We start from the raw sequence: 25568 nt of genomic DNA, 5'->3' as shown, positions 1-25568 counted from the left end.
TTAAAGTGAAATTGTTACTCCTTTTATTTTCCACCCAGGGGAGTCATAAGAACTCATTTTTATAACTCATGTCTGCAACAATTACCACCAAGTGTTCCACAAATAGATATGTTCTGATCTACAGTATGTTAAAACAAGTTGATCCAATTTCCTTCGTAAACCACTAAAACATGCAAATAAATTGAAAAATTCCACTTTACAGCTTTTATTATGTGAGAATATATTGTACTTTGAGATTTAAATCATTAATTAGATGCAGAAAATTAAAACAGACCAAGAAAGAAATACTTATGAAGCCCACAATACTATTATCCACACATTTCACTTAGGCGGCCATTTTTTAATTTTTGCTTTTAATAAAGGATTTATCAAAGACTGTCTACTGTAATTTATTACACTACACTTTATTTGTGAATGAGTAGCGGTACCATGTACCGCATACTCCTTCACATGAGGGAGGGGCTGGGATCCGGCGGCCCTTGTCCCCATCAACATGGGGACAAGGTGCCTTGGGGGGGGAGTCCCCCCCAAAGCTACCCCCCCATGTTGAGGGCATGTGGCCTGGTATGGTTCATGAGGGGGTGGGTGCTTGCTCATTGCCCCCTTTCCTGACTTGCCGGCTGCATGCTCGGATAAGGGTCTGGTATAGATTTTGGAGGGACCCCTACACCATTTTTAAAAAAATGTTGGCGTGGGGGTTCCTTTCAAAATCCATACCAGACTCAAAGGACTTGGTAAGAATGGGGGGGACCCCATGTGTTTTTAGAAAAAAAAATAATGCTGGAAATTCTTTTTCCATTTAGCTGTTAGCAGGGAACCCCGCTGACAGCTGAAACATTAAAGAATGTTTTCACTACTAAAATACTGCATGACTTAATAATATAACTCATGTGGTATTTTAGTAGCTGTGCAGCATTTTACCGCATACTCAGATACAGTAAGATACCGCTTAGTAAACTGTCCCCTCTGTTCGAAGTTCATGGTCGAACTTGAAGAAAGTTCGAATGTTTGACCACGAACTGAACAGGGGGGTGTTTGGCCCATCAAGATTAAGTAGGGAAATCAGATTGTAATTGGACCAGGTGAAAGCATCAGTTTGTGGTTTGGGTATCATAGCTAGTACTAACATAGGTTAAGTGTCTCAGGATGGAAAGAATGCTGATCAAGTAGGGAATTGAAGGAATTGGCTAAAAGTGAAGCTAAGAAGTCTGCAAGCTCTTTATAGTATGCAGCTGACTGACCATCTGGCCTGGTTGTTTGTGGGACTTCAGAGTTTTAATAGCACCTAGGACTTCCTTGGATTTTCTCAGCTGCGAGAGGTGGGCATAAAATTATTTTAAAACTTTGAGATGGTCACTAGAGTATGTGTCCTTGGGTTTTGGTTGGGTTTTGCTTGAAAATTAAGAAAATGAGTTGGGAAGTCATGTTCCATTTGTTCTTGTTTAGCAATTTTATCCCATTTGAGCTGCCAAGCTATTTGATTAGAAATACCTTTGATTAAAAGCTTATGAGTCTCCCAGAGTGTCACTGGGGATATCCCTGGGGTGGCATTGTGCTGCAAATATGCTGCAAATGTAGAGCTAGTTGAATATCAAAATAGAAAGACTTGCTAGTCATATGGGATTCATTTCATGTCCAGATCATGTCTGTACATTTGGAAATGAATGAAGATAATGTAGTGATGACCGTCGAATGATCAGATTAGGGAAATTTCATAATTGATTGTAAGAGCAGTGTTGTAGAGACAATAGGAGGCAAAATCCGATCGATATGCATTAATTTTGATCTTTTTATAAATTTTAGATAAGACAAATTGAAATGCTGACACTGTGGTGTACATACTTTTGTCTCTACTTATATGCCATGTTAATCCTAATAAAACACTATGGAATAAAAGAAAAAGAAAAAGAAAAGAAGAAAATATATATTTTGTGTAAAATTTTATTACATTTTACATTAAAAAAAAAATTTTTTTACAATTTGTATTTAATTATTTTGAAAAAAAAAATATTTTTTATTTTTTTATAGATTTTTAAAAACATTTTAATTTGGAAATTTTACTATATTTTAGTACAACATGCAACTCGCAATCACATCAGCCAGGATGAAAGCATGGATGTGCCACCTCATCATATATCTTTCTTTTTCTCATTTTATCTATCTATCTATCTATCTAATCTAAAATATATATATATTTTCATGTGGAGTAATGTGTCCATTCTTTAAAGGTGAACGGCCACTTTACCTCACATAGATAAAAAAGACAACCTTTCTGCAAGAGAAGAACACCACAAAAAGATAATTTTAATAGCTTTATTCAAAGGAAAAAAAAGTTATTTTATAAGCAGCATTAAGAACATTCAAATGTAACTGGTATCAAGAGAAATCAAACAAGACATATTGATCTTGCCAGGCCAATTCACCATCTGGGGAAATTAAAATATCAGCGAACTGATTTATAATGTTCATAACTTGAGAACTGGAGTGCATTCAGGATATTCAGTCCATGAACTGAATCTCCTTTGCAGGGTTTGGTGGTGCATGTTCAAAGTAGACTATTTCCTTGTCAATTAGAACATTTTGTAGCATGCAGGCCAACACTACTTTTACAGCGTTCTCCAAGTCTATGGAATGGTGGAGAGGAGCACTCGCTACTTTGTAGTACATACTCCAAATGCGCACTCCACAACGCATCAGGGAGTGGCTTAATCTATAGTTGAATACTTTTTGATTGTGACTAAGTCCATGTCCACAATAGGGCCACATTAGGTTTTTAGCAAGTCCAAAAGTCTCATCAGCTAAGATTACAAGTGGAAGACTGGGCTCCAATGTGCACAGAAAAGGCCACCATGCTTGAATCCCGAGACTTCCTTCAAATGCCCCATCGCAGATTCTTGCTAGATTTTTGCATCCCCCTGACTCCTGTAGTCTCTCACATCAATGCATATGAATCACAGGTGAGCCTCCATCAATCCCAAGTGTACTATGGAAAAGTATTTCTCATAACTGAAATAGCTTGAACTGGACTTGGGAAACTGAGTCTTCGGCCAAAATTCATTAGCAACCTCTTCCCACATATGTTTCATTGTCTGAGGCATAACAACATTATGTAATCCTTCCCACAGTGCCAAGCAAGTTTGCGGGGTCGCTTTTGCCACCGTACTCACTCCCATGAGGAAATAAAGGTGTAGGGATACAAAACTTTGTCCTGTTGCCAGAAACCTAGAATAGACAATAATATCATCAAAAAATGAACCATATAAAAAAAGTACCATCTAGAAAAAAGTGAAATAATATGAAAAAATGTAAATTTAAAAAAAATGAAATAAAAAAACTGTTATGGAATAAATTACTGTTTTAAAAAGCTTAAAAAAATTGAAAACCAAAAACAAGAATAAGAAAATTACTGAAAAAAGTATTCACACAAACATTTTTAAAAAATATAGACACAGTGACATTTACATAATTACATACCTGAGTGTCACCAGGAGATGTTCCTCAGGTGATACGCTCATCCTCAACTGAATGTCCATGCGAGTTAGATGGAGTTGCAGCCTCTCCAGAAGATTGTAGAAGGTGCCAACAGACATCAAGAGATGAGTATAGTAGCAACGAACTTTGTTCTTCTCATCTCCAGTTCTCTTTGTCTTCTCACCTTCCGCAACAGAATCAGCAGGAGTATTTCATCATACTTGTTGATGGCTGAATCCATAATGAACACATCCAGGAAAGACAGATACAGTGGGGCAAAAAAGTATTTGGTCAGCCATCAATTGTGCAAGTTCTCCCACTTAAAAAGATGAGAGAGTTGTGTTTCTACCAAACAGTTCTATTTTGGTTTCATCTGACCATATGACATTCTCCCATTCCTCTTCTGGATCATCCAAATGCTCTCTAGCAAACTTCAGATGGGCCCGGACATGTACTGGCTTAAGCAGGGGGACACGTCTGGCACTGCAGGATCTGAGTCCCTGGCGGCGTAGTGTGTTACTGATGGTAGCCTTTGTTACGTTGGTCCCAGCTCTCTGCAGGTCATTCACTAGGTCCCCCCGTGTGATCCTGGGATTTTTGCTCACCGTTCTTGTGATCATTTTGACCCCACGGGGTGAGATCTTGCGTGGAGCCCCAGATCGAGGGAGATTATCAGTGGTCTTGTATGTCTTCCATTTTCTAATTATTGCTCCCACAGTTGATTTGTTCACACCAAGCTGTTTGCCTATTGCAGATTCAGTCTTCCCAGCCTAGTGCAGGTCTACAATTTTGTTTCTGGTGTCCTTCGACAGCTCTTTAGTCTTCACCATAGTGGAGTTTGGAGTGTGACTGTTTGAGGTTGTGGACAGGTGTGTTTTATACTGATAATAAGTTCAAACAGGTGCCATTGATACAAGTAATGAGTGCAGGACAGAGGAGCCTCTTAAAGAAGACGGTACAGGTCTGTGAGAGCCAGAAATCTTGCTTGTTTGTAGGTGACCAAATACTTATTTTCTACCATAATTTGCAAATAAATTCTTTCCAAATCAGCCAATGTGATTGTCTGGATTTTTTTCCTCATTTTGTCTCTCATAGTTGAGGTCTACCTATGATGCCAATTACAGGCCTCTCTCATCTTTTTAAGTGGGAGAACTTGCACATTTGGTGGCTGACTAAATACTTTTTTGCCCCACTGTAGCTCCCTGCTAAACACAGTGCTCTCTCTGCTCTCTCAAAATGGCTCACAAAGTTAATAATGAACTATTTTCCAATCCATTGTTGGCATTTCAGAGTGAAAAATTAACCAGAGGTTGGTATTATGGAAAAAAGGCTTATAAACGCCAGCGCTCTTAAACACGCATAAACGCATATGCAAAACACAGCTATAAGTGAATTTTCAGTCATGTTTTCCTGCCAGTAGTTTTGGTGCTTAGAGGGACTTTTTCAAATGCCCTGTGCACATGAGGCCTAATTAGTGCTCTGAAAATCTACATTTTGCCTTGAGTTCCTCCTTGTGCTTCCTGACATATTACTGTGCCTAGGCACTCCTGTTTTGTAGCATCCTAATGGTATATCTTCAGAGTGAGATCATCTAAGCAACTGTTGCCTTTTACTGCTGATCTTGTGAGATCTGGGGTGAGATTTGGAGATACTGTTTTCCTAGCTGGACAGAAATCTGTATGTGAAGACCTGCAGCACAAGGTTATCTCTGCTTTTGCTTCATGTATTCTGTGGATCCCTGCTTTTTCCACTTTTCCTGCTGCCTTTTGGTCATCATCCCACCAGTCATCAGATCACAAGTCAAGATTGTTGCAGCAGGGAGTAAAGCCCTGCTCTTTAACTAAGATGGCCACCTCCATACAGAGACAAAGGGTGAAGCTAGGCATGGTAAGTAATATTGAAAACTGCAGAGAGCTTGCAAACTATAATGGTGACTCATTTGTTTGCTGTCTGCTTGCCTTTTATGTGTACAGCTTCCATAATAGAGGTCATTTTTAAAGGGAAAGTCATATATTTAATCATATACATATTTAACCTCCTTTTTTCAAATCATAATCTGCTGTGATACTCTGAATATTTTAAACTTTCTGTTTTTACCTTTGCATGTTTCACACTAATTTAATTGAAGTGTATGCCAAGCCACAAATGTTTAGAGTGGGAAATGATTAGGATACTTTTAGTCTATAGCTTTAAATAGGAATACAAAACCCATAAACACATACTCTTATTAATAACTTACATATGAGTTATACTTTAATACAATATCTTGTGTTTTTGATGTAATATTTGACCTGCAAGCCATTCAATCAAATATATTAAACAAATATATCAAATATATTAAACATTAACTGCACAAGTGTTAACAAAAATATTTCCTTCTAAAAATATCTGTATTTATTCATCCACAACATAATGCAGTCTTCTAGATTTAAAGCTATTTATTTTATTTTTGGTGCCATTACAATAACTGACATTTATCATGAAACATAGAAAATGTTATGAATATTTACACCATATGTTGGTTTATTTTCAAAATCAGACCACCCTTCTGTACAAGCACTTTTTAAAACATCACAAAATTATTTTTAACCCTAAATCTAATAAGAGAAATGGACATGCAAGTCCAGATACAAGTTAGATACATTGTAAGACACATAGGGAGACTGGTATCTCTCAGTTTACAAGTGTTGTAGGTCTGTGTAACATTTTAAAATCTTCAGATTTTAGGGCCTTTTCACACCGGAACGCGGTGTGGGAAACGCGCTGTGTCTGCAGTTTGCAGTGGGTGTCCATAATACTTTCAAGCACAGGTTGCAAACCCAGTGTTTTTGACCACACCAGATTACATGGTACAGAAGTCTCATATAAAGATACTTGGGAACACATATTCCCGGGGATCTAAGACGAGTGTTTGAACTTAACTTTTCCCCTCTAGCACGAAAAATCAAGCTAGATCTTCAACGATGGGATAGGGGAGTGTTTACCTGGTTTGGTCCTATCAATATTCTAAAAATGAATTTAATGCCAAGGCTTAACTATTTACTGTAAGCCCTTCCGGTAAAGCTCCCAACTGGATTTCTGCAGGGGTTGAGATCATCTTGAAATTTGTCTGGGCAGGTAAACCGGCGCATCTCCGGAGCAATATTCTTTCTCTGCCTAAGGTGAGGGGAGGAGCGGGCTTTCTGGATCCTGTAAGAAATCATGAAGCAGCACGCTAAGACCCTCATTTTAAATCTCTCCTAAAGAATGGACATTTCCGGATATTACACTATTCCAGAAACCACCGCTTGATGACGACCCATGAGATAGAGCAAGCCTCACTTAATTTAGATTTTTTAAGGAGGGAGCAATTAGGAGCATACTTGCACTCTTTGCCTTCCAAATTCACCACTATGCGGGAACCTTCCTCTTTCGAACATACATGTCTAACAGGTGAGCCTCTATGACACTTGCTTTCTTATCTTTAGGCCTCGCTGTTAGCTTCTCATGCACCACAATAACTCCCATTTCTGCAATGCTGGGAAAGGGACTCAAATACAACTTTCTCCCAAAAACAGAAAGAATTCTGCTCTTTGCTCATAAGGACTCTTTGGCTAGCAGGTACCAGGAGGGAGGTTACAAACTTCTTACTAGATGGTACAAGACACCAGAGACGTTGCACTGCATGTTCTCCCATGTCCCAAATACATGTTGGAGATGTCTTTTCTGCACATATTTTAGCAATGCCCCAAGCTAAGAGACTTCTGGACCATAGTGGAGCAGATGGTAGAGACGCTTACGGGAGTTTCTCTTGAAGGTAATCCCATAGCTTTTCTCCTACATGACATTTGACACCTCTGTCAAATAAACGCAATAAAAACTCTCTGTTGAAACACCTTCCTAATGCTGCAAAAGCCTGCATCCCAGCACTATGGAAAAGTAACCTCCCCCCTAACAAAACACACTGGCTTGCTTGAATTAATAAGATTCAAGAGATGGAAAATTAAACTATGATGCTTAAGGAGCAAGAAGAAAAATATTAGAAAATCTGAACCCCATACTTTTTTTTACAAAGACCAGACTGTACTGGCCGCCCAAAAATTGAGAAGTGGATGTCAATTGCTCCACCCCACATGTTCCTTAGCAGGACAGCAGGATTGTTATGGGCGTAGGGCCAGGAGGATAGATGGAATTCCTTTTTCTTTTTCTCTTCCCCTTTTTCCCTCTCTTTCTGTTTTTCTCTTTTATCTATTAAATTATTTACCTGCCTACCATTCTCTCTACCTTCCTCTCCTAATCCATTCCCCTCCCTACACTATTCCTCCTATTCTTCAATTCCTCATGTTGGCAATTTATTTTTTATATTCCTTCCCCTCTGGGGTTGATTGTTGTTTGTCCCTCTAAGGACAAACATAAGGAGTGTGTTTTTGGGTTGTAGACAACTGGATCAGCTGAATTCTTATCTTTTCTGCTGATTACACCAACACTTACCCTATTGTTTTATATGGTTATGTGTTTACGTATCATATGGTGTACAATGTTTCTTCTGCAGTCCACTCGATTGTGTATTGTTTGAAATATCATGTTATGCTATTTCTTCAAAATGGAGAATTAAAAAAAAAGCGCATTCCTAGTAAAAATGCCTAATATAGCTCTTTGATTGAAGGCAGATTAGTTGCATATCCAGGTATACAATCCTTAAAGTATATGTAAACCCTTACTTTGCAAAACATTCCATTCAGTTTAAAATAGAAATGAAAGGCAAAACATTTGTGTATAAATATATAAAAAAAATTATAAACACTCTTTTTCCACTTATTTTTATAAGTGACCACATTCCCTCTGTTCTCAGCTGCATAAAAGCTGGGAGAAGAGAAACAACAGCTTTCAGATCTTCCCAGTGAAAGGCTGTGCAAGGGAGGGCATGTCAGGACAAGCCTGATCATTGGAGAAGAGCACACTGAAGCATAGCTGAAGAACTGACCATGGTGTGTTCTGCTGTCTAGTGTGGTCAGTTTTTAATAGGAAAGTAGAAAGACTGGCAGGAACACCAGGAATGTTACACAAAGGAAGCAATACAAAGCAATACAAAGAGAACAAGATACTTTTTCATACCAGTACATGATACAGCAGTCACATTTTAGGAAAATTAATCGTTGGGTTTAAATACTCTTTAAAGTGAGAACAAGAGGTAGGAACTGGTAAAAAAAACAGAAGACAGTTGATAGGCGAGAGGGTGGGGCACAGAGGGGGGGCAGGCCCAGACTGGGACAAAAAATAGGCTCCGGCATTTTGGACTGAGCAGCCCCAAGCCCGGGGACCCTTTCCTCGGAGCCTGTTGGCGGGACGCCAGGGCCCGGTCACAAGAGCAACCTTTGCGACCCTGGTAGTTCCGTCACTAATGTCAGTAGTTTTTTATTTTTATTTAATGTTTTACAATTTTATATTTTATTAAATTTTTTTGTAGGAGAGAAAGAAGAAGGAAAGAGAGAAGGAAAGAAAGAAAGAGAGAGGGAGGGAGGGAACGAAAGAGAGGAGAGAAAGAAAGAGAAGGAGGGAAAGAAGGAAGGTGGGAGAGAAGGAAGGAGGGAAGAAGGAAGAAGGGAAAGAAAGAAGGAAGGAGGGAAAGAATGAAGGAGGGAAAGAAAGAAAGAGGGAGGAGGGAGGGAAGGAAGGAAGGAGGAAGAAAAGGAAGGAGGGAGGGGAAAATGAGGCAGGGAAAGAAGGAGGGAGGGAAAGAAGGAAGGAGGGAAAGAAAGAGGGAAGGAAGGAAGGAGGGAGAAAAGAAATGAGGGAGAGAAGGAATGAGGGAAAGAAGGAAGGAGGGAAAGAAAGATGGAAGGAAGGAAGGAAGGAAGGAGGGAAAGAAATAGGGAAAGAAGGAAGGAGTGAAAGAAAGAGGAAAGGAAGGAGGGAAATAAGGTGGGAAAGAAGGAAGAAAGCAGGAAAGAAAGAAGGAGGGAAAGAAGGAAGAAAGAGGGAAAGAAGGAAGGAGGGAAACAGGAGACAGAGAGAGAGAGAAAGAAAGAGAAAGAGGGAAAAATAAAAAGTAAAGAAAGAAAGAAAGAAAGAAAGAAAGAAAGAAAGAAAGAAGGGCGGAGAGAAGACATAAGGCTGTCAGGGAGTGGGGGTGGGGAAGACACAGGAGCAGAGGGCGGGATGAGTGGCAGAACAGCTTTCTCTCCAGTCTGTGGTGGGCGGGGAACTGTCAGCACTGGGGACAGAATATGCTGATAGATGCTCCACAGCAGCCACAGGAAGGGGAGAACCCGGCGGCAGCGCTGCAGGAGATGAGGGGGGGTCGTGGGGGGAGCATGCAGGAAACCATGACAGCAGGAGATGATATGAGGGCTGCATTTTTGGAAAAGGTGCAGGGACCTTTTCCTTGTGTTTTCAGGAGGTACAGCAGCCTATTCAAATGAATAATCTTCCTTGCCCACACAAAACGCGGTTTGCAGAGCCACACAAGTGTGAACTTAGAGTAAACTGATAACCCAAAAAGGCTTTTAAAGCTTCACCTACAGACAACTGTGGGCACTGCAATTTGTCGCCATTTCATGGGCATGTGCTATTTTAAATCTTGACATGATTTGTATCTATTTACTTGAAACAAAATCTTCTTTTATATTTTATTAGGTATTATATTGTTCTTGCACTACAATTCATTTAAGTGTATTTTTTCCTGAAATTTTGCATTTGATAAACAGCTGCACAAATATCACATAAAAAAAATGCCACCATTTTATTCTTCAGGGCCTCTGCTTTCACAAAATATATAGTGTTTAGGGGTTCCAAGTAATTCCCTTGCAAACAAATGCTGATTTTAATATGTATGTGAAAAAAATTGAAAATAGCCTTGAACAGCTAGTGGTTAAATCATTATGACTAGAAACAGTCCATAAACAGTCCAGCTGAGGGATGGGCAACAATGCCAACAGACCCACATAACAAGCAAGTCAAGACAGGCTCAACAAACTCAGATAGCAACTTGTAGAACCTTAATCCCAAAAACTGGCACCAAAAGGAAGCTTGAACATCCAGCAGGTAGAACCTTAAACATGTGTGAACAAAAGCCAAGGTGACAGCCTTGCAAAACTGAGACACAGAAGCTTGATTCTGAAAAGCCCAAGAAACCGCAACAGATCTGGCAGAGTTTGCTTCAACAGGGAAGAGAAGAATCCAATACTTCAGACTATAGGCCCTAATGATAACTTGTCTGATCCAACTAGCAATTGTGGAGCAAGAAGGCCCTAGTGGGAACCTTCAAGAATAACAAAGAGGAAATACCATTTCCTAAAAATGGCACTAGCTGAGAGGTAGACTCTCAAAGTATGTATAATGTACAGGCAGCAGAGAGAAATGTCCCTAAGGTGTTTTGGACCTGGACATAAGGAAAGAAAGAAGGACAATATCCAGATTAAGGTGGAAGACAGAGGCCACTTTCGGGGAGAAGGAAGCCTTGAACCTAGAGACAACTTTGTCTTTATACTACATCAAGAAAGGCTACTTAGGGCCACTAACTCAAAGATTTGCTTGTACAGGTGATTTTCATCAGAAATTCACCTCACACACACCTTCAGACAATGGAATAAAACGAATATGTTCAAAGAGTAGTTTCTGAGGAGCTGGAGAATTAGACTGAGATCCTAAGGGGGCATTGGGGAATGAACAGGGGGAGAAATGTGAGCTAGTACCTGAAGAAAGGCCATAAGTGGAGAGTGAGAGGACAAAGGTCTCTGAAACAGAATGGTCAAGGCCAAAATTTGTTCCTTAAAATGTAGATAAGAAAGAATATGACCCATGTCAGGTTTTTCTGCCATCTGTGTCTCATTGGGGAGATTTTCCTTCACTTTCAGTCCAATAGCCAAAACAGGAAGAGATAGGAAGGAATCCCTGGTTGTCACCAGGATCACCAAGGCTAGTGTTTCTATTGGAACATTTCCCTTCTATTACTATTCTTAGGACAACCCAAAGTTTGGAATTTTCTTTTACTTTCAATGATAGCAGTAAACATGACAAATAGAAAGGGTGAATATGTGTAATGGGGGCACAGACAGGAATAATAACCTCTTCACTCAGTCCAAAACTATAAAAAAGTTTTGCCTTTTGTTATACTTTAATGGCACTCAAAGCCAGACTGGAAGCAGGACAGGGCATTCATCAGGTTGAACTGATGCCACAGTATCACCAGAGTGTTCACTTGGAAGAACTAAGGGTCCCTGGACCTGGCAACAAAACTGTCCAGTTTGTTTTTGAATCTGTATGCTAACAGGTTTACATCTGGCATCCCCCACCTGTGGCAAATGGCTTAAAAGACCTCTGGATTGAGAGCCCATTCCCCAGAATTCAGACACTTACAGCTGATAAAGTCCACCTAACTAATTTGCCATGCCTTGGATGTGGATGGTAGACATGGCCAGAGTATTAAGCTTTGCACATGAGAAGGTAAAGTTTGTTTCTCCTATACCAGCGTAACTATTGGTGTCTCCTTGGTGACTGATGTAGGCTGCGGCCATAGCATTGTCTGACTGGAAGTTACCTCACAATAAAGGAGACCAGCATTGAAGGGACAACCAAAATTATCCTATGTTCCAGAATTTAATTAAAGGGTGAGTTTCCGCTAATGACCAAATTCCTGGCACTAATAGGGTGTTCAGGACTGCTCTCCAACCCAACAGGCTTACATCCATTGTGAGAACCTTCCATTACAATGGAGAAAAACACAGCCCTAACTTCAGTGCCAGGTTTGAAATTCACGATGCTAGGCAGAATATAGCCTTGAGGGTCAGCCGAAGAAGTCAGTCTAAGAACTGGGTCTGTTTGTACAACATGGTCAAAATGTTGAGTTTGGAGTGAACCAGAGTATAAGGTAGAAGCTTGAAGAAGGCAACCATGAGGACCAAGGAGCTCATGCAAGCAGAAATCAATGGCTTCCTGAGTCTACATGGTCCTAGCGTTAGAATTAAGAGCCAGAATTGTTTCCTGGGGCAGAAAGATTCTGGACAGGGCTGTTTCCAGAGCAAGAACCAGGTACTCTGATCTGTGAGGTGCAATGATGATGTCATCAGCATGACAATTCAAAGGAAGCTTTGCAGAGCCTTTACCATCTGTTGGATGTTGGCTGCCTTGGAGGACTGGTCCCTTAACAGGAGATCGTCCAGGTATCCAAGAACAGGAATCCCCTAAGCACGGAACAAAACCAGAGCAAGGAACTTGGTGAAAATCTGGGAACAGGCCGAAGGGAAGGGGGGCAAATTGGTAAAGCTAATTGCCCACTGAAAAATTCAGACAGCACTGATGAGGCAGAAAGATGAGAATATGTAAGTAGGCATCTTTAAAGTCTATTAAGGCCAGAAAATCCCCTGAAAGGAGGAAGGCACTGACTGACCTAGCATTCAAAAGTTGAACAAATTGAGGGTCTAAAATGGGCCAGACCTCTATGTTTAGTTTTGCAACCATAAACAAGTTCAAGCAGAAGCCTTGGAAGAGTTTTCCTATTGGTACAGGGATAATGATCCCTGGATCCAAGAGCTGTTGGACAGAAGGTAGCAGATTTGCCTGTCAAAGAAGGAGACACGTTTAAAAGCACAAAGTGGGGAGGAGGCAGGTACCTTAAGTTTGTAGCCCTGGGAAATTACGTTCTGGACCTAGGTATCTGATATTTTCCAGAACCAGACAGATGAGAAGGCTGACAGATGTCTTCTCCACTTGGGCAAGTGGGGGTGCCCCATCATTGTGAGGAGGCCTGAGGTGCCAGACATAGCTGACTTGGAGGGCCATGTCTTCTGAAAATATGTTCCTGTCTTAGAAGACTGAGAGGGACAAAAGGAGCTCTTCCTAAACTCTGAAGCTGAAAAACTACTGAGCCCAATGTGAGCCTTCTTCTTTCGGGGGAGGAGAATACTGTTAACTCCTATGATTTGCTGGATGTACATATTCAAAAAGTTCAAAGAGGCATTCACCATTAAAAGGTAACTGCTCAAGGCATTTTTTTTGTAGATAAGTTATACAGAGCAACATTTAAGCTAGAGAATCCTACAAATGTGTACAGACAGAAGGCTTATCCTGGAAATTTTGCAAATGTATCCACCAAGACATTCACGTAGCAGCGTAAGGCTGTGGGCAAAGATTCCAACAGATTATGGACAGAGGAATCCATAAGGATGCAGCTGTGATTCCAGACCATATGTTTGGTTCAGACAGCAAAGGTCTTACAGACTGTCATAGACAGAAATGAAGATCGCATGGCATGGCCCGCCAAGGCAATGAGGTACACTCAAGATCTAAAAATGGTGCCTGGTGCAATTTTTAACCCCCAGCCATCCTGATTCTTAGTGTACATATATATGTACAGTGGTTTCAATACAACCAAAGAGGAAAGTGTGACTGGGCATGAATGTTTAGAGGACTTCCAAGAGAATTACAAGAGGACCTTGTAATTACTATATTAGTGGTAGGAATTAACTAGAGGTTTACCGCATCTTGGATTTATTATCCACCATGGGCATGCCAGTGAAGGGGTCTTCAGAAAATTGGCTCTGCACCAGACAGATCATGGCCCTGGACCTGTAAAACACCAAGTGGCTAATGCCACACATCGCACTGCATGCCAAAGTGAGCAGCCAGAGCAGGATCTAGTGCAAATCAACAATACAGGCTGGACCATGCCTTCTAACAGGAAGCATCTGGGTACAGTCCCCCAAGACTCTGTCAGGGAGACAACTAACCAGGAAACTGCATGAATAGCTGCACTTGCTATGGTGTAGCTGATTATTAGAATATTCATCTTGGAATCTAATCATCCAAGAAGACAGAAACACATCCACGGTAAAGATAGGCTTCTCTCAGTAGCAAGAAGAGGTCCATCACTTTAGGACACTAGCAAAAAAAACAAAATACAAGACAAGCTGGACGTTGGAGAGGCTATATAGGGGATGTCCTTGCAGTTTTCTCTTTCCTTTACCAGTGCCCAACCACCTGAAAGTAGCTGCATGCGACCCAATCATAATGATTTAAAGACGCCTGTGTCCTGTAATATATAATTAGGAAAAAGGATAAAGAAGTATCACCAGAAGATGAAACAGCTTTTTAAATCTGTCAGGGGACCCAGTGCAAATAGCACTTTCCCCTGTAAAAATCTGTACAGTGATTTTCAAATAACTTGATTGTTTCTTTTCTGTCAGTGTTGGCTATAATTCTACCCCAAACTGAAACCCAATTTATGGGAATTACTTTGAGGGAGTCACAGGCTCTGAGACCACTGCCCATTTTATATTCTGCAGCCCTCTAACTCCTAGTCTTTCTTTGCCACCTTTTGTGTACTGCAAAAGATTTAGTTGTCAAAGAACTGGAATACAACTGAGCCCAGACCTAGCTGTGAGCTATTCGGGGCATAGAGTCTAGTAGTAGCGGTTGGCTTGCTTTGTTATGAATAATGGCAGCTGGAGACAATCACTGTCCTTCATAAAAACAAGTCCACAACAACACAAGCCAGCTACTCACTAGTCTCTCTTGAACAACTGAGCCCAGACCTGTCCCCTTGCTATTTTTGAAGAGAGACTAATGTAGTAGATTTTCTTATTGGTTTGTGTTTTAATGAATAACAGCACTCCTTTCCAGCTGCTGACTTTCTCAACAACACTTTCTTTCCCCAGTATCATTCAGGCGATCTGGGTTCAGTCTTAAATTAATTGCAAAATGCAAAATAATCTGACCAAAACTGTGTAGCTGCTTCAGGTAAAGAAAAGTATCCATAAACTACCCACAGTCAGGCATTAATTTGAAACACGTGAAAAAATTGAGGAATTGTCTGCGATACTGCTGTTCTGACAGTTGGTTAACCCATCAAATTGTGTAAACTCCTGTTTAAGAATTTGTCCACTCTCCTGGAAACAGTTTCCTGCTTTCAGTTTTTATGGCAAGAAGAGAGCACAGGAGAGAAGAGAAACCATAGAGCTGGGTGGCCGTGCTGCAAATGTTCCATTTGACAGTTTAAAAGGGGATGGAGGTAGGGTTTGTTTGAGAGCACACATTAACCTCCTGTCAGTAAAAACAAAAGATCTAATTATACATTTGTCTACTTGTATCAAGGAGCTCAGAAAGTGGTGGGGATGGGGCTTCGTTGACCTATCCAACCACACTGCTCAGCAGCCAAAGCATCGATTTAAAAAAGAACAATTGCTTTATGCACTGGGTCCACTGGGGGATCAAGCTTTTTCATTTTCTGGCAATACATCTTCATTAAGAGCTTGATTTGGGCATTGGCATGGCAGCCTTCAAATTTATGATTGAATACATTTTTAAATGTAAAGTAGTGTAGCTATATATATATATAGGAAGAGAGAGAGATTTAATAAAAAACTTGAACAAGGAAATTCATTTTTGTGATAGTTTACGAAGACTTGTAGTAGTCTAATGATGTTAAAGTGTGGCTTAATGATTTAGTGTGTTGACTTTTGGACCAGTAGTCTTTAAGCCTTAGGAGGAGTCTTGTAGCCTACATTATGTATTTATTTTATATTTTGATTTACATTAACACTTACCATAGTCTGTGTTTTCAGGTTCCCAGCAGTTTGAAGGCCAGAAATATGGAGCCTAGAAAGATATTCAATCAAATAGCTGTCAAAGAATTCATGTTTGCATCATAGATCATATATAAAAACAGATCACGATCACGTTCATGTTCAAATACGAATTTTACAAATTATGAAGAAGGTGTGAACAAACTAACATGACAAGGTAATTGAAAGGTTAATGGTCCTTGTAGTTTAACATTTTTATGCTAGCATTTATAAATAGGATATCAATGTCTCATTGCTCCAACACCCCAAGTGTCAGCTTTGTCATTGTTTTATTGCTGCAAAAACTATAATCTATAGAACTCAAAACTTTACAATAGAGCTGGTACTGGGGTTTCCCCTTATCTCTTTGAAACCTTTACATACTTACTCTAGTAAAATATAAAATATTTTGGTGCTTATTTTTTTCTTTTCATTAGATGCCCCCAATAATATAACATTTACACAATAAAAATATAATGAACAAATATTTAGGAACTCTAAAATTATGCCCCTGTAAATCCAGTACATGGTGTAAACTGTGAACTATAGCTAAAAGTCATGGCCTAATGAATACTGCTAACCACAGGCAGAATATGCACCACATGGGAGTGAATATATTGAAGAGTGGATACTGCAAAATTTCAAGTCATAGTAACAATCCAGACAAGGATAACGTTTAAATAATAAGTTCACCTTTTGTAAATAAATAATAAATGCACATCTTTTGGCAGGTAAAAAAATGTGCATTTAGTTTTTTACTTTGCGGCCTTTAAAGCATTGCACGTGGGATCAGCAGATTGCATGTTTAATGTCAGGTTCCTGCAGACTTCTGCCATATATATTTATGACCCATTCAAGTGAATGGCAGCACTCTGCATGCACCTTGCAACCACGTGCAGTGTGGAGTTCAAGGAGTTAAAGCAGGCGGTGTGGAGGCGATACAACACCTCCTCACCACTTCTCTTCTGCTCTATGAAATGCGATCTGAATATGGATTGCCCTTCGGAAAACAAAGCACATGTGAAAAAGACCTTGCCAGTGTTCATTGGTGGAGGTGCCAGAACTGAGTTCCTGCACATTTTTCCACCAGAAAAATAGCCCTCTGTCAATCCCAGCACAGGATCCCTCCAACAGTCCCAGCACAGGATTCCCCCCCCTGTCAATTCCAGCAGAGGATCCCCCCCTGTCAGTTCCAGCACAGGACTTCCCCACCCCCCTCTGTCAGTCCCAGCACAGGATTCCCCCACTCTGTCAGTCCCAGCACAGGACCCCTCCCCCCTCTGTCAGTTAAAGCAGAGGATTCTCTCCCATGTCAGTTCCAGCACAGCATCCCCCCCACTCAATTCCAGCACAGGATTACCCCCCTCTGTCTGTCCCAGCACAGGATTCACCCCACTCCACGGTCAGTTCCAGCACAGGATTCCCACCTTCCCACCCCCAGCAGTCCTGGAACAGGATTACCCCCCTCTGTCAGTACCAGTAAAAGTGCCCCTTTACCCCCTCTTTCAGTCCCAGTACAAGATCCCCCCATCAGTCCTTTTCACAGCCTTGTCCATTGGCTGCTCCTTTCCTCTCTGTTGGCTGATGACAGTTCCTGATAGAAGTGGGGAGTAAGCAGGGCAGAGGATGGCTGTGTGTTCTCCCTTAGATGGAGTTGCTCCGATGTCGTGGAAGGCAGGCAGCGGCTGCGGTGGTGATGTTGGTGGGGGGATATGGTGGTGGAAGGATGCAGGGCTGCTGTCCAGTGTTTTACCAATGTGCCTGGGGTCTGTGCCAAGGACCGGGGGTGCTGGCTACTAGGATCGGGGGCCCAGCACCGCTGCTACTGAACTGTGATGGAACTGGGTTCCGCCAAAGCAAAAGCACTGACGGAAGGGGTGATTAAGGTGTGCCCAGACACATCCGGCACACCCCGTGCACACACCTATGCTCTCTTCCTTAATGGGCAGGTTGTTACTGAATGGTAGGAAGAATCATTAACTATGAGAGCGCTTACCAGCTCCCTTGCAGTTCATTGAGCACTACAAGCCATTAGCCGCAATGGCTGATGGTACTTGTAATTTAATTATTTCACAGAAAACTGTGAATGAATTATGTGGAAGTGTGGGTAGAGCCCCGCATTGTTGTGCTGTTTTCAAAGTGTGACAGCAGGTGAGAAGATACCCCACCCATTGTCACAAAATGGGGAGTGCTGCATAAGATCACGTGCCATGTTACACACTAAATATGGGTGTAACATGCAACATGCTCCTAAAGGTGAACTTAGCCTTTAATCTGCTTAGATACCCAACAATGGACGTTGTTTCAGTGTTTCCTGGAAATTATGGACAGTAGACAGCAATGGAAAGCCCAGTACAATGTATTCCCAGCCTGGCAATCTGGACACTCCCAAAAACAGGTGGTAACAATTAAGATTGCTTCCCAAGACAAAAGTAATACACCAGTAATTTAGGACATGTAAGCTTTGATGCTCAGAATCTGTAGATACTGTCTGAAATGACTTTGTGGATTTGTTGGGTTTGGTAATGCACTGACCTAAACTTAAAATGGCAGCTCTCAGTAACATTACATTTTGTTTTTGTAGGTCGGTGCCTAGAGGTGCATTACCCATACGTTTAGCATGGTTTTCTCCAGAGGGTTATCTGCCATGTCTAACATAAGGTTATATCTTTGGAGGTGGAATGAACTTTTATATGAAGGCAAATCCCTGGAGGTGCTTGCCATTTACTCATAATTTTAAATGACGTCTTTTGACCTAAAAAATTTTAAGCAACTTAGCTGGCTGTCAGTAGATATGGTGTGCTAGGTTTTTGCTCAGGTTAAAAGTTCAGCTTCCTCTGTTGTGATGGAGAATACATTATGAAAATAAAGGCCAAGGAAGAAGCTTGAACAAATATATCATGGAAATCAGGAAACAGGATCATAACTGACTTAATATGTTTGTTTAATCCTAGCTATATAGGAATAAGCAGCATTTACTGCCCATATCTTGCAGAATTAAAGGCAGCTGGCTTTTTGCCTCCTGCTCTAGCATTATTAATTTGTGTTGCATTTATATTTACATGAATTAGGTATCTTATTACAGAAACCCTTAGTGGCAATACATGGTAAATGCAAAGCACAAACAAACAGTACACTGGGCAAAACTGTTTACCTACACAAAAAATATTCTTCTAAATAGGATATAGACTCATAAAATGGAAAATGTAAGGAACATAAAACTTACATATTTAAAGCTGATATCCGTGGTAAAAAAAATAGCTCGGTAAAGTAAAAATAAAAAAAGAGCTTTTGAGGCAATGTATCCGAGCTGTCAGCCACATTCATTCCTTCCTGCCATTAGATGTCCTCAGGGTTGAATGAAGACCAGTTTCATTCAACACACCTCCTAAGAGCACAGGCTGTCATGATTCCACACCAGGGCGAATTTCATCATACCCACCTGGGCTCAGTAGTACTTAATATGTGAAAACTATTCAGTCCAGAAGTAGGTACAGCACATCATCACCACCATCACCAAGGAGAAGAAAAAAGATACTTGATGTCATCAGACCAGACAGAAGACCCTTGCAAAAGGTAAGCATATGTGTAATTTAAAGTCCTTTTTTAAACGTCTGCTTTAAGATTTTGACTTTCCCCAATCATGTTAGTGCACAGAAAAGCTGTACTATTTAGACTGATTTATTTTTTTCTAAAACCTGCTTTCTGTAATGCAGGACTGCAGCCAAAAGTGAAAGTATGAAAAGATATAATAACCAGCTTTTGCCGCAATATTTATCTTCACTTGAGATTTTCACAGCAGTACCTTTTTCTGCCATTAGATGTCCATGCAAGTATATTATCTACCTCCCTACCATCATAATTAAAAAAAAATAAAAAACAGTGAAGAAGTGGACATCTATTTTTGGAGTAACATTTATAAATGTCACCCCAGAAATAACCTTTGGGTGGCCATTTTGCTCGTAGATGCTGGTGAACCATGCTGTGTTTGGACAGCTCCGTTCACTGACATTGTGTGCAGAGCCAATTGAAACATTTCTGCACCTTCTGAACCCTACAATTGGTAATAGAGGAGACCAATCATAATGGTCATATATGTAAACACACATTTATATCTATGAGCCCTTTCCTGCCTATGATCACAGTACAGAAATGGCAGCTGCAGAAAAGTATATTTTTAACCCTTTCATCATCCCTTCTGTCCTACACTACTGATTTCCAGTTTGTCCCTATGTTACCGTATATTAACCCTTCACATCGCTTATTCTGCACATCTGCAAATAAATCCCTTTATAGCCATCATCCCATGTATGTGACAGTACATTAACCCCTTCACCACCTCTGTATATGTGTACCATTATAATGCTCCATGATTTAACTCCCTTCAATACCAGCATGTTTCCTAATTTCCCAAAAATGGCAGAAGAATAAGATCAACTCGGCGTGCCTACTTTTTAGAAAGTGGTCATTTGGGGGATGTTGTTCTGGCATTTTTATTTTAGAGCAAAGTAAGGGAAACTTTTTATTTTAAAGTTTTTGGTCTTCCTTCCTTTATACAGTAGAAAAAAAACCTAGTGGTCTGGACACCTTCACTCCCTTGCAGTCCAGGCCAATTTTCAGCTTTTCAGCACTGTCACACTTTGAGTGACAATTACTCAGGCACGCAACAATGTACCCATAAAACATTTTTATAAATTTTTAAAGACAAATAGAGTTTTCTTTCGATGGTATTTATTCATCACTGTTTTTTTTGCTATATAAATTAAAAAATACCAACATTTTGAAAAAGAACAATAAATAATCTTTCTTTCTTTCAGCCACCTCCAGGTATGCCCCACCTACTCCCATGCTATCAGAACTTAACTCATAAATCTTCCCCCCACTGCCCAAAATAGCATTCCTATCCTTTTTTCTGTGCTGTCAGGACCTGGTGCAGTCTCCTACCTCATTAAAGATCCAGCTGTCCGTCTAGTGTCTGTCCTCCTGGACATAGCCCCCTTGGTGCCTGCTAAATGCTTAGGCTGTGTGGGGTCCCTGCTGCTGGTTTTCAGGGCTGTGATAAGCAGATGAAGGGTCCGCAGTTTTGGGGTGGCATTGTACCTCCTCTCCATCGCATCTTCAGCAATTCCTGGGCTTCAAGGATTACTCTGCGTCTCTGTACGAATGTCCAGTCCCAGCAAGATGGTGGTGCATTCCACAGTGGTTTGATGGTAGCTTCCTGGTTGCTAAGAGCATATGCAGCTAGAGGCCAATTGGAAACCTCGGAGGCAACTTGCCAACAAATTTAAACTTATAGAGTGCTCAGATCAGTGCTGCCTTGTTAGAAGTATTCCTGTGTACCTTCTGGAGACTGCCAAGCTTTCCAATGAAGGAGATAAGGTAAGGCTGTGTGCCCACTGCAATCCTGTGGTCTATGTGAACTGGAAGTGATCTGTTCCTTTGTACTTCTTTCCCAGCCTGTGCTTCAATGCCTGCACATTAGAGAATACCAATCCCTTAAGGCCAGAGTATGCAAAGGTAGGAGGCTCACACATCCCTCAATTGGATTGCTATGCATTCTTTGGCTGACACCTATTTAATCCTTTCCTTGCCAGTTTTTCCCCTTGCCTTGCTCAGAGAGAAGCTTATCAAGGGATGAGCAATGCTCGAGAACCCTAGGCAGTCGACGCTGTGAGAGATCGAGGGATCAGCACTCTTGCTCAGGACCCAGATACTGTACCCCCTCTTTCAAGATTGCAAAGTTCTTTCCACCACCCACAACCTGGTCTTCAGATGTGTCTGGCCTGTCCTAATATGGTGCTCCACAGAAAAATGGCTTGTAAATCCTGCTTTAGAGACACAACCAAGGACAGGGACACAATGAGGGAGAAGATGGTTTCTCTTATGAAGCAAGCATTTAAAGATACGCTAAAATCATCGCTGAGCAGCTTCAGCCTCCGTATCAGCGAGCCCCTTCCTCGTCCCATGTGGCTACTTCTCAGTTAAACACTGGGGGTGAAGAGCCTCAGGCAGTGGCCAGATCTGCATCTGGAGAAGAGGGGGACGCAAGTTTTGAGGGTTCGACTTTAATGTAATCCAGTCCTTGAAAGAAGTCATTAATTCAAAAATATAAAGAAAGAGGGCTCACCTTTTCTTTAATTTATGCAATTAAAGATATAATTGAAAATAAGTGGAAGCAAACGGATAAAAGGTTTTCTCTCAGGAATCGCATTGCCAGGTTGTTCCCCTTCAGGAAGGAAGATGAAAAAATCTGGAGGATCCACCTGTGGTCGACACAGCCCTCATGCGTTTGGCCAGGCACGTCACAATACCATCAGATGACAGTCACTTTTAGAGATGTTCTCAAAAGGAGGGTGAATTTAGAGATGCGCCTTATGGCTCAGGGGGCAGACCTGTCATTCAAATAAGGCTGGTGCAGAATCCCCTTTGAGGGCCAGTCCTCATTTGGTGACAAGCTTAATACAACAATTGCCAAGGCAACAGGGGGGAAATCTGCCTTCATCTCCCAAGACAGAAGATTATTATGGCAGAAGAATCCAGCCTTTGGTAGGCCTGCTAGAGCTAGAGGGAAGGAAGCAAGGTGTCAGGAACCATCGCGATGCATGGGTCTACACATGCGTAGGTGTCTGTCAAGACATGCAGGCAGCACGGCACTAGGACCCAGGCGCACCCGTCGTCTATGACAGTACTGGGCAGGCACTAGGACCTAGGCTGCGCCTGTCAGGTGCAGGGCGGGCTACTTAAACCAGCCCTGCACAGACACTTGTTGCCGAATGGTCTTTCTGTGATTCCTGTTATCTGATACCTGTGTTGTGAGTACTATTGATCCGGATTGTCTGACCTTGCTGCCTTCTCCTATCCTGACCCCTTGGCTTGTCTGACTTCGCTCCTGGATGTTCCCCTTTAGATCTGATCTCCTGTTACTGACCTGGCGTGTGACCCGACCATTCTTTGCCTACTGTTTTGTACCGCACCGACCCCCCGGCTACCGACTCGGCTTGTTTGACTTAGCTCTCGCTCCTCCATCCATCCATCCCTCTAGAACCCCCTGGTCCCCTCACATCAGACTCTCACCCTGCGGGAGCCTCTGGCAGACTCCTCTACCACTGGTAGGGATATCCAGTAGCTGTGACCTGGTCTCGGAGCGCTCCAAGTCCCTCCCCACCATCAGGGGCCCTGGTGAACAAGTGCTCCGGAACTTAGACTCCGTGCTCTGGGGAGGCCCTATCAGTGGATTGCTAGAGGTGCTGCCAGGTGGTCCCTTACACAAGGGCCTATAGGCCAGGGAGAGAGTTCCACCGGCCTTGGAATGCCTGCCTCTTCTGGACCTAAATCAAAGAAGGCAGCCTCATCTGCAGGGCAGGAACCCCAGAATTTGTTTTAATGGTGTCCCTGTCCATACTTGCCCAGTGGGAACCAAGCTGCTCGGGTTCTGGTGAGTATGGGCAGAAAACATTCAAGATCACTGGGTGCTATCCACCATAATGACCAGACACTTATAGGAATTCCTTGACAACCCAAGTTCAAACTTTGTTCCAACTATACCTCCTCCTTGCAGTCTGAAGAGGGAGATTCTGTTTCAGTACGTGGACATGCTTCTACAACAGGAAGCAGTAGCAGCAGTGCCCCAGGAAGAGCATTTCTTAGGAGTCTATTCTCAACTATTCTTAGTGCAGATGAAGTCAGGGAGGTGGGGGGAGGGGGGCTGGAGTCCAGTAATAGTGGCTGAACAGCCCTGTGGTAAAGGAGCACTTCAAGATGTAATTGTTACAGACTATTATCCTGAAGGTGGTTCAACCCAGAGACTGGCTCCTCTTGATAGATTTGAAGGATTCCCCCGTTTCCAGAAGTCCTTGAGGTTTGTGGTGGGCCTTCTTCTCTACAAGTTTGTCTGTTCCCTTTGGGTTGACCACATCACCAAGGGTTTTCACCAAAGTTCTGTTGGAGGTGGTAGCACAGCTCTGGAAACGTGGGATACGCATTCATCATTATCTAGATGATATCCTGTTGCTTGATCAAGACAGGGCTCAGTTACTGGCTCACCGTGACGAGGTAATCGCAATCCTTCAGCAATGCGGGTGGCTCATAAACTGGGAAAAAAGGCAGTTGGATCTATCTCAGCTGCTAATTTACCCGGGCGTAAACTTGAATACCCAGAAGAACATGGAGTCTCTTCCATTGGGGAAGATTCCTTTCATCCTGAAGAGTGTGAAGTCTACAAGATCGGCTGTCCAGTCTGTCCAGTTTCTGAGCACCATAGTGTCTGTGATGCCCATGGTGAAATGGGCCCAGTGGCACTTCAGAATCCAGAATGGATTCCTACCTACAGTGGATTTCCTGAGACCTGCCTCAGATTATATTGATAACCCAGTCCATGAGGCAAGGCCTCCTCTGGGGAGCAGAGAGAAGAATCTACTCTCTCCTTCTGATGTCCTGGATGGTGCTCACCTTGCATGAAAGTGACAAAGGCTGGGGAGCTGTCTGTGAGAGCCAGTGGGCTCGCCTTCCAGAGATGACTGTTTCCAAAAAGTTGGATCTGAGGGCGGCATATCAGGCTTCCTAGTCTTTAAATACCCACTTCTTGGTAGCCACTTCTTCTAGGCTTAAGTTCAAGGACTCCCCCTCCATTACCGGTGAGGCCAGATCTCCTATTCCAGGGCCCAGTTCAGCACCCAGTGCCAGAGAAGTTCCAGAGGAGTATGTAAAGGTCGCAGAGCCTCCAGCAGGGTTATCACCTCCTGGCTTGTGAAGATTATCACTCTGGCATATAAAGATAAGGGGTTAGCACTTCTGGAGGGAATAACAGCTCACTCCACAACTTTCAACTTTGCAGAGTTTCACCAGAGACAATATGCAAGGCAGCAACCTAGTTGTCCATTCACACCTTTGCATTGATCCGTCTGTATTGACTACTGTTGTGACTTTGGAAAAGCTGTAATCTCTTCGGCCAGCAGCCACAATTAAAATGTTATCAGTATCATTCCACCTGGTATCTATTTAGTTAATTCCCAATGGTGACTGACACGGAGCTGTCAGGAAAATGGAAAATTGAATGTCAAATACTTACTTAATTTTCCTTTCCTCACAAACGCCATGTCAGCACAGACTCTCACCCTGGGACAAAGTTCTAGTTACGTAACACAGTCCTGGGCAGTGGGGATCAAATTTATGATTTAGATCTTGCTAGCACTGGCATTCAGTTGTCTTTTTTCTTTATAAATTTAGGCCAAATGCATTCTGCTAAATTTTTTTGGTAAAAATAACCCAAAACAATATATATTATTTAGTCTGTGTGAAAGTTATAGAGTCTACACACTATGGAATGTATATTTGAAAATTGATTAGTTGAGACCCTAAAATGCCAAACGTTGGTATGGCATATGGCAGTGATCAGAACACTGGTATGGAGTATGGCAGTGATCAGGACGTTGGTATGAGGTATGGCGGTGATCAGTGAGCTAGTATGGCATATGGTGGTGATCAGGACACTGGTATGGCAAATGGCGGTGATCATGGTGCTGGTATAGGGTATGGGGGTATTAGGACGCTGGTATGGCA

General features: G+C 41.9%; 1 protein-coding gene and 1 long non-coding RNA gene across 3 annotated transcripts in view; both read right to left on the bottom strand.

The window, feature by feature from the left end:
* Positions 1–25568, bottom strand: part of RGS6 (regulator of G protein signaling 6) — a 577949-nt gene that overhangs the window by 112607 nt on the left and 439774 nt on the right. For both annotated transcript variants that reach the window (XM_089686857.1, XM_089686858.1), the window contains exon 6: positions 15993–16044. In XM_089686857.1, coding sequence (XP_089542983.1) covers positions 15993–16044 — 52 coding nt within the window. The remainder of the gene's footprint in view (positions 1–15992; positions 16045–25568) is intronic.
* On the bottom strand, positions 2300–5593 carry LOC149454928 (uncharacterized). Its single transcript, XR_016314148.1, has 2 exons — positions 3475–5593; positions 2300–3222 (listed from the first exon to the last, which is right to left on the bottom strand). It is a non-coding gene; the product is annotated as an uncharacterized LOC149454928 (long non-coding RNA).

This window comes from Staurois parvus, unplaced genomic scaffold, assembly GCF_062004578.1.
Source record: "Staurois parvus isolate SC_StPar_1 unplaced genomic scaffold, SC_StPar_1.0 ptg000414l, whole genome shotgun sequence".
NCBI lineage: Eukaryota > Metazoa > Chordata > Amphibia > Anura > Ranidae > Staurois > Staurois parvus.
The sequence above is the reverse complement of the archived record's forward strand: the minus strand, read 5'-3'. Positions and strand labels throughout refer to the sequence as shown.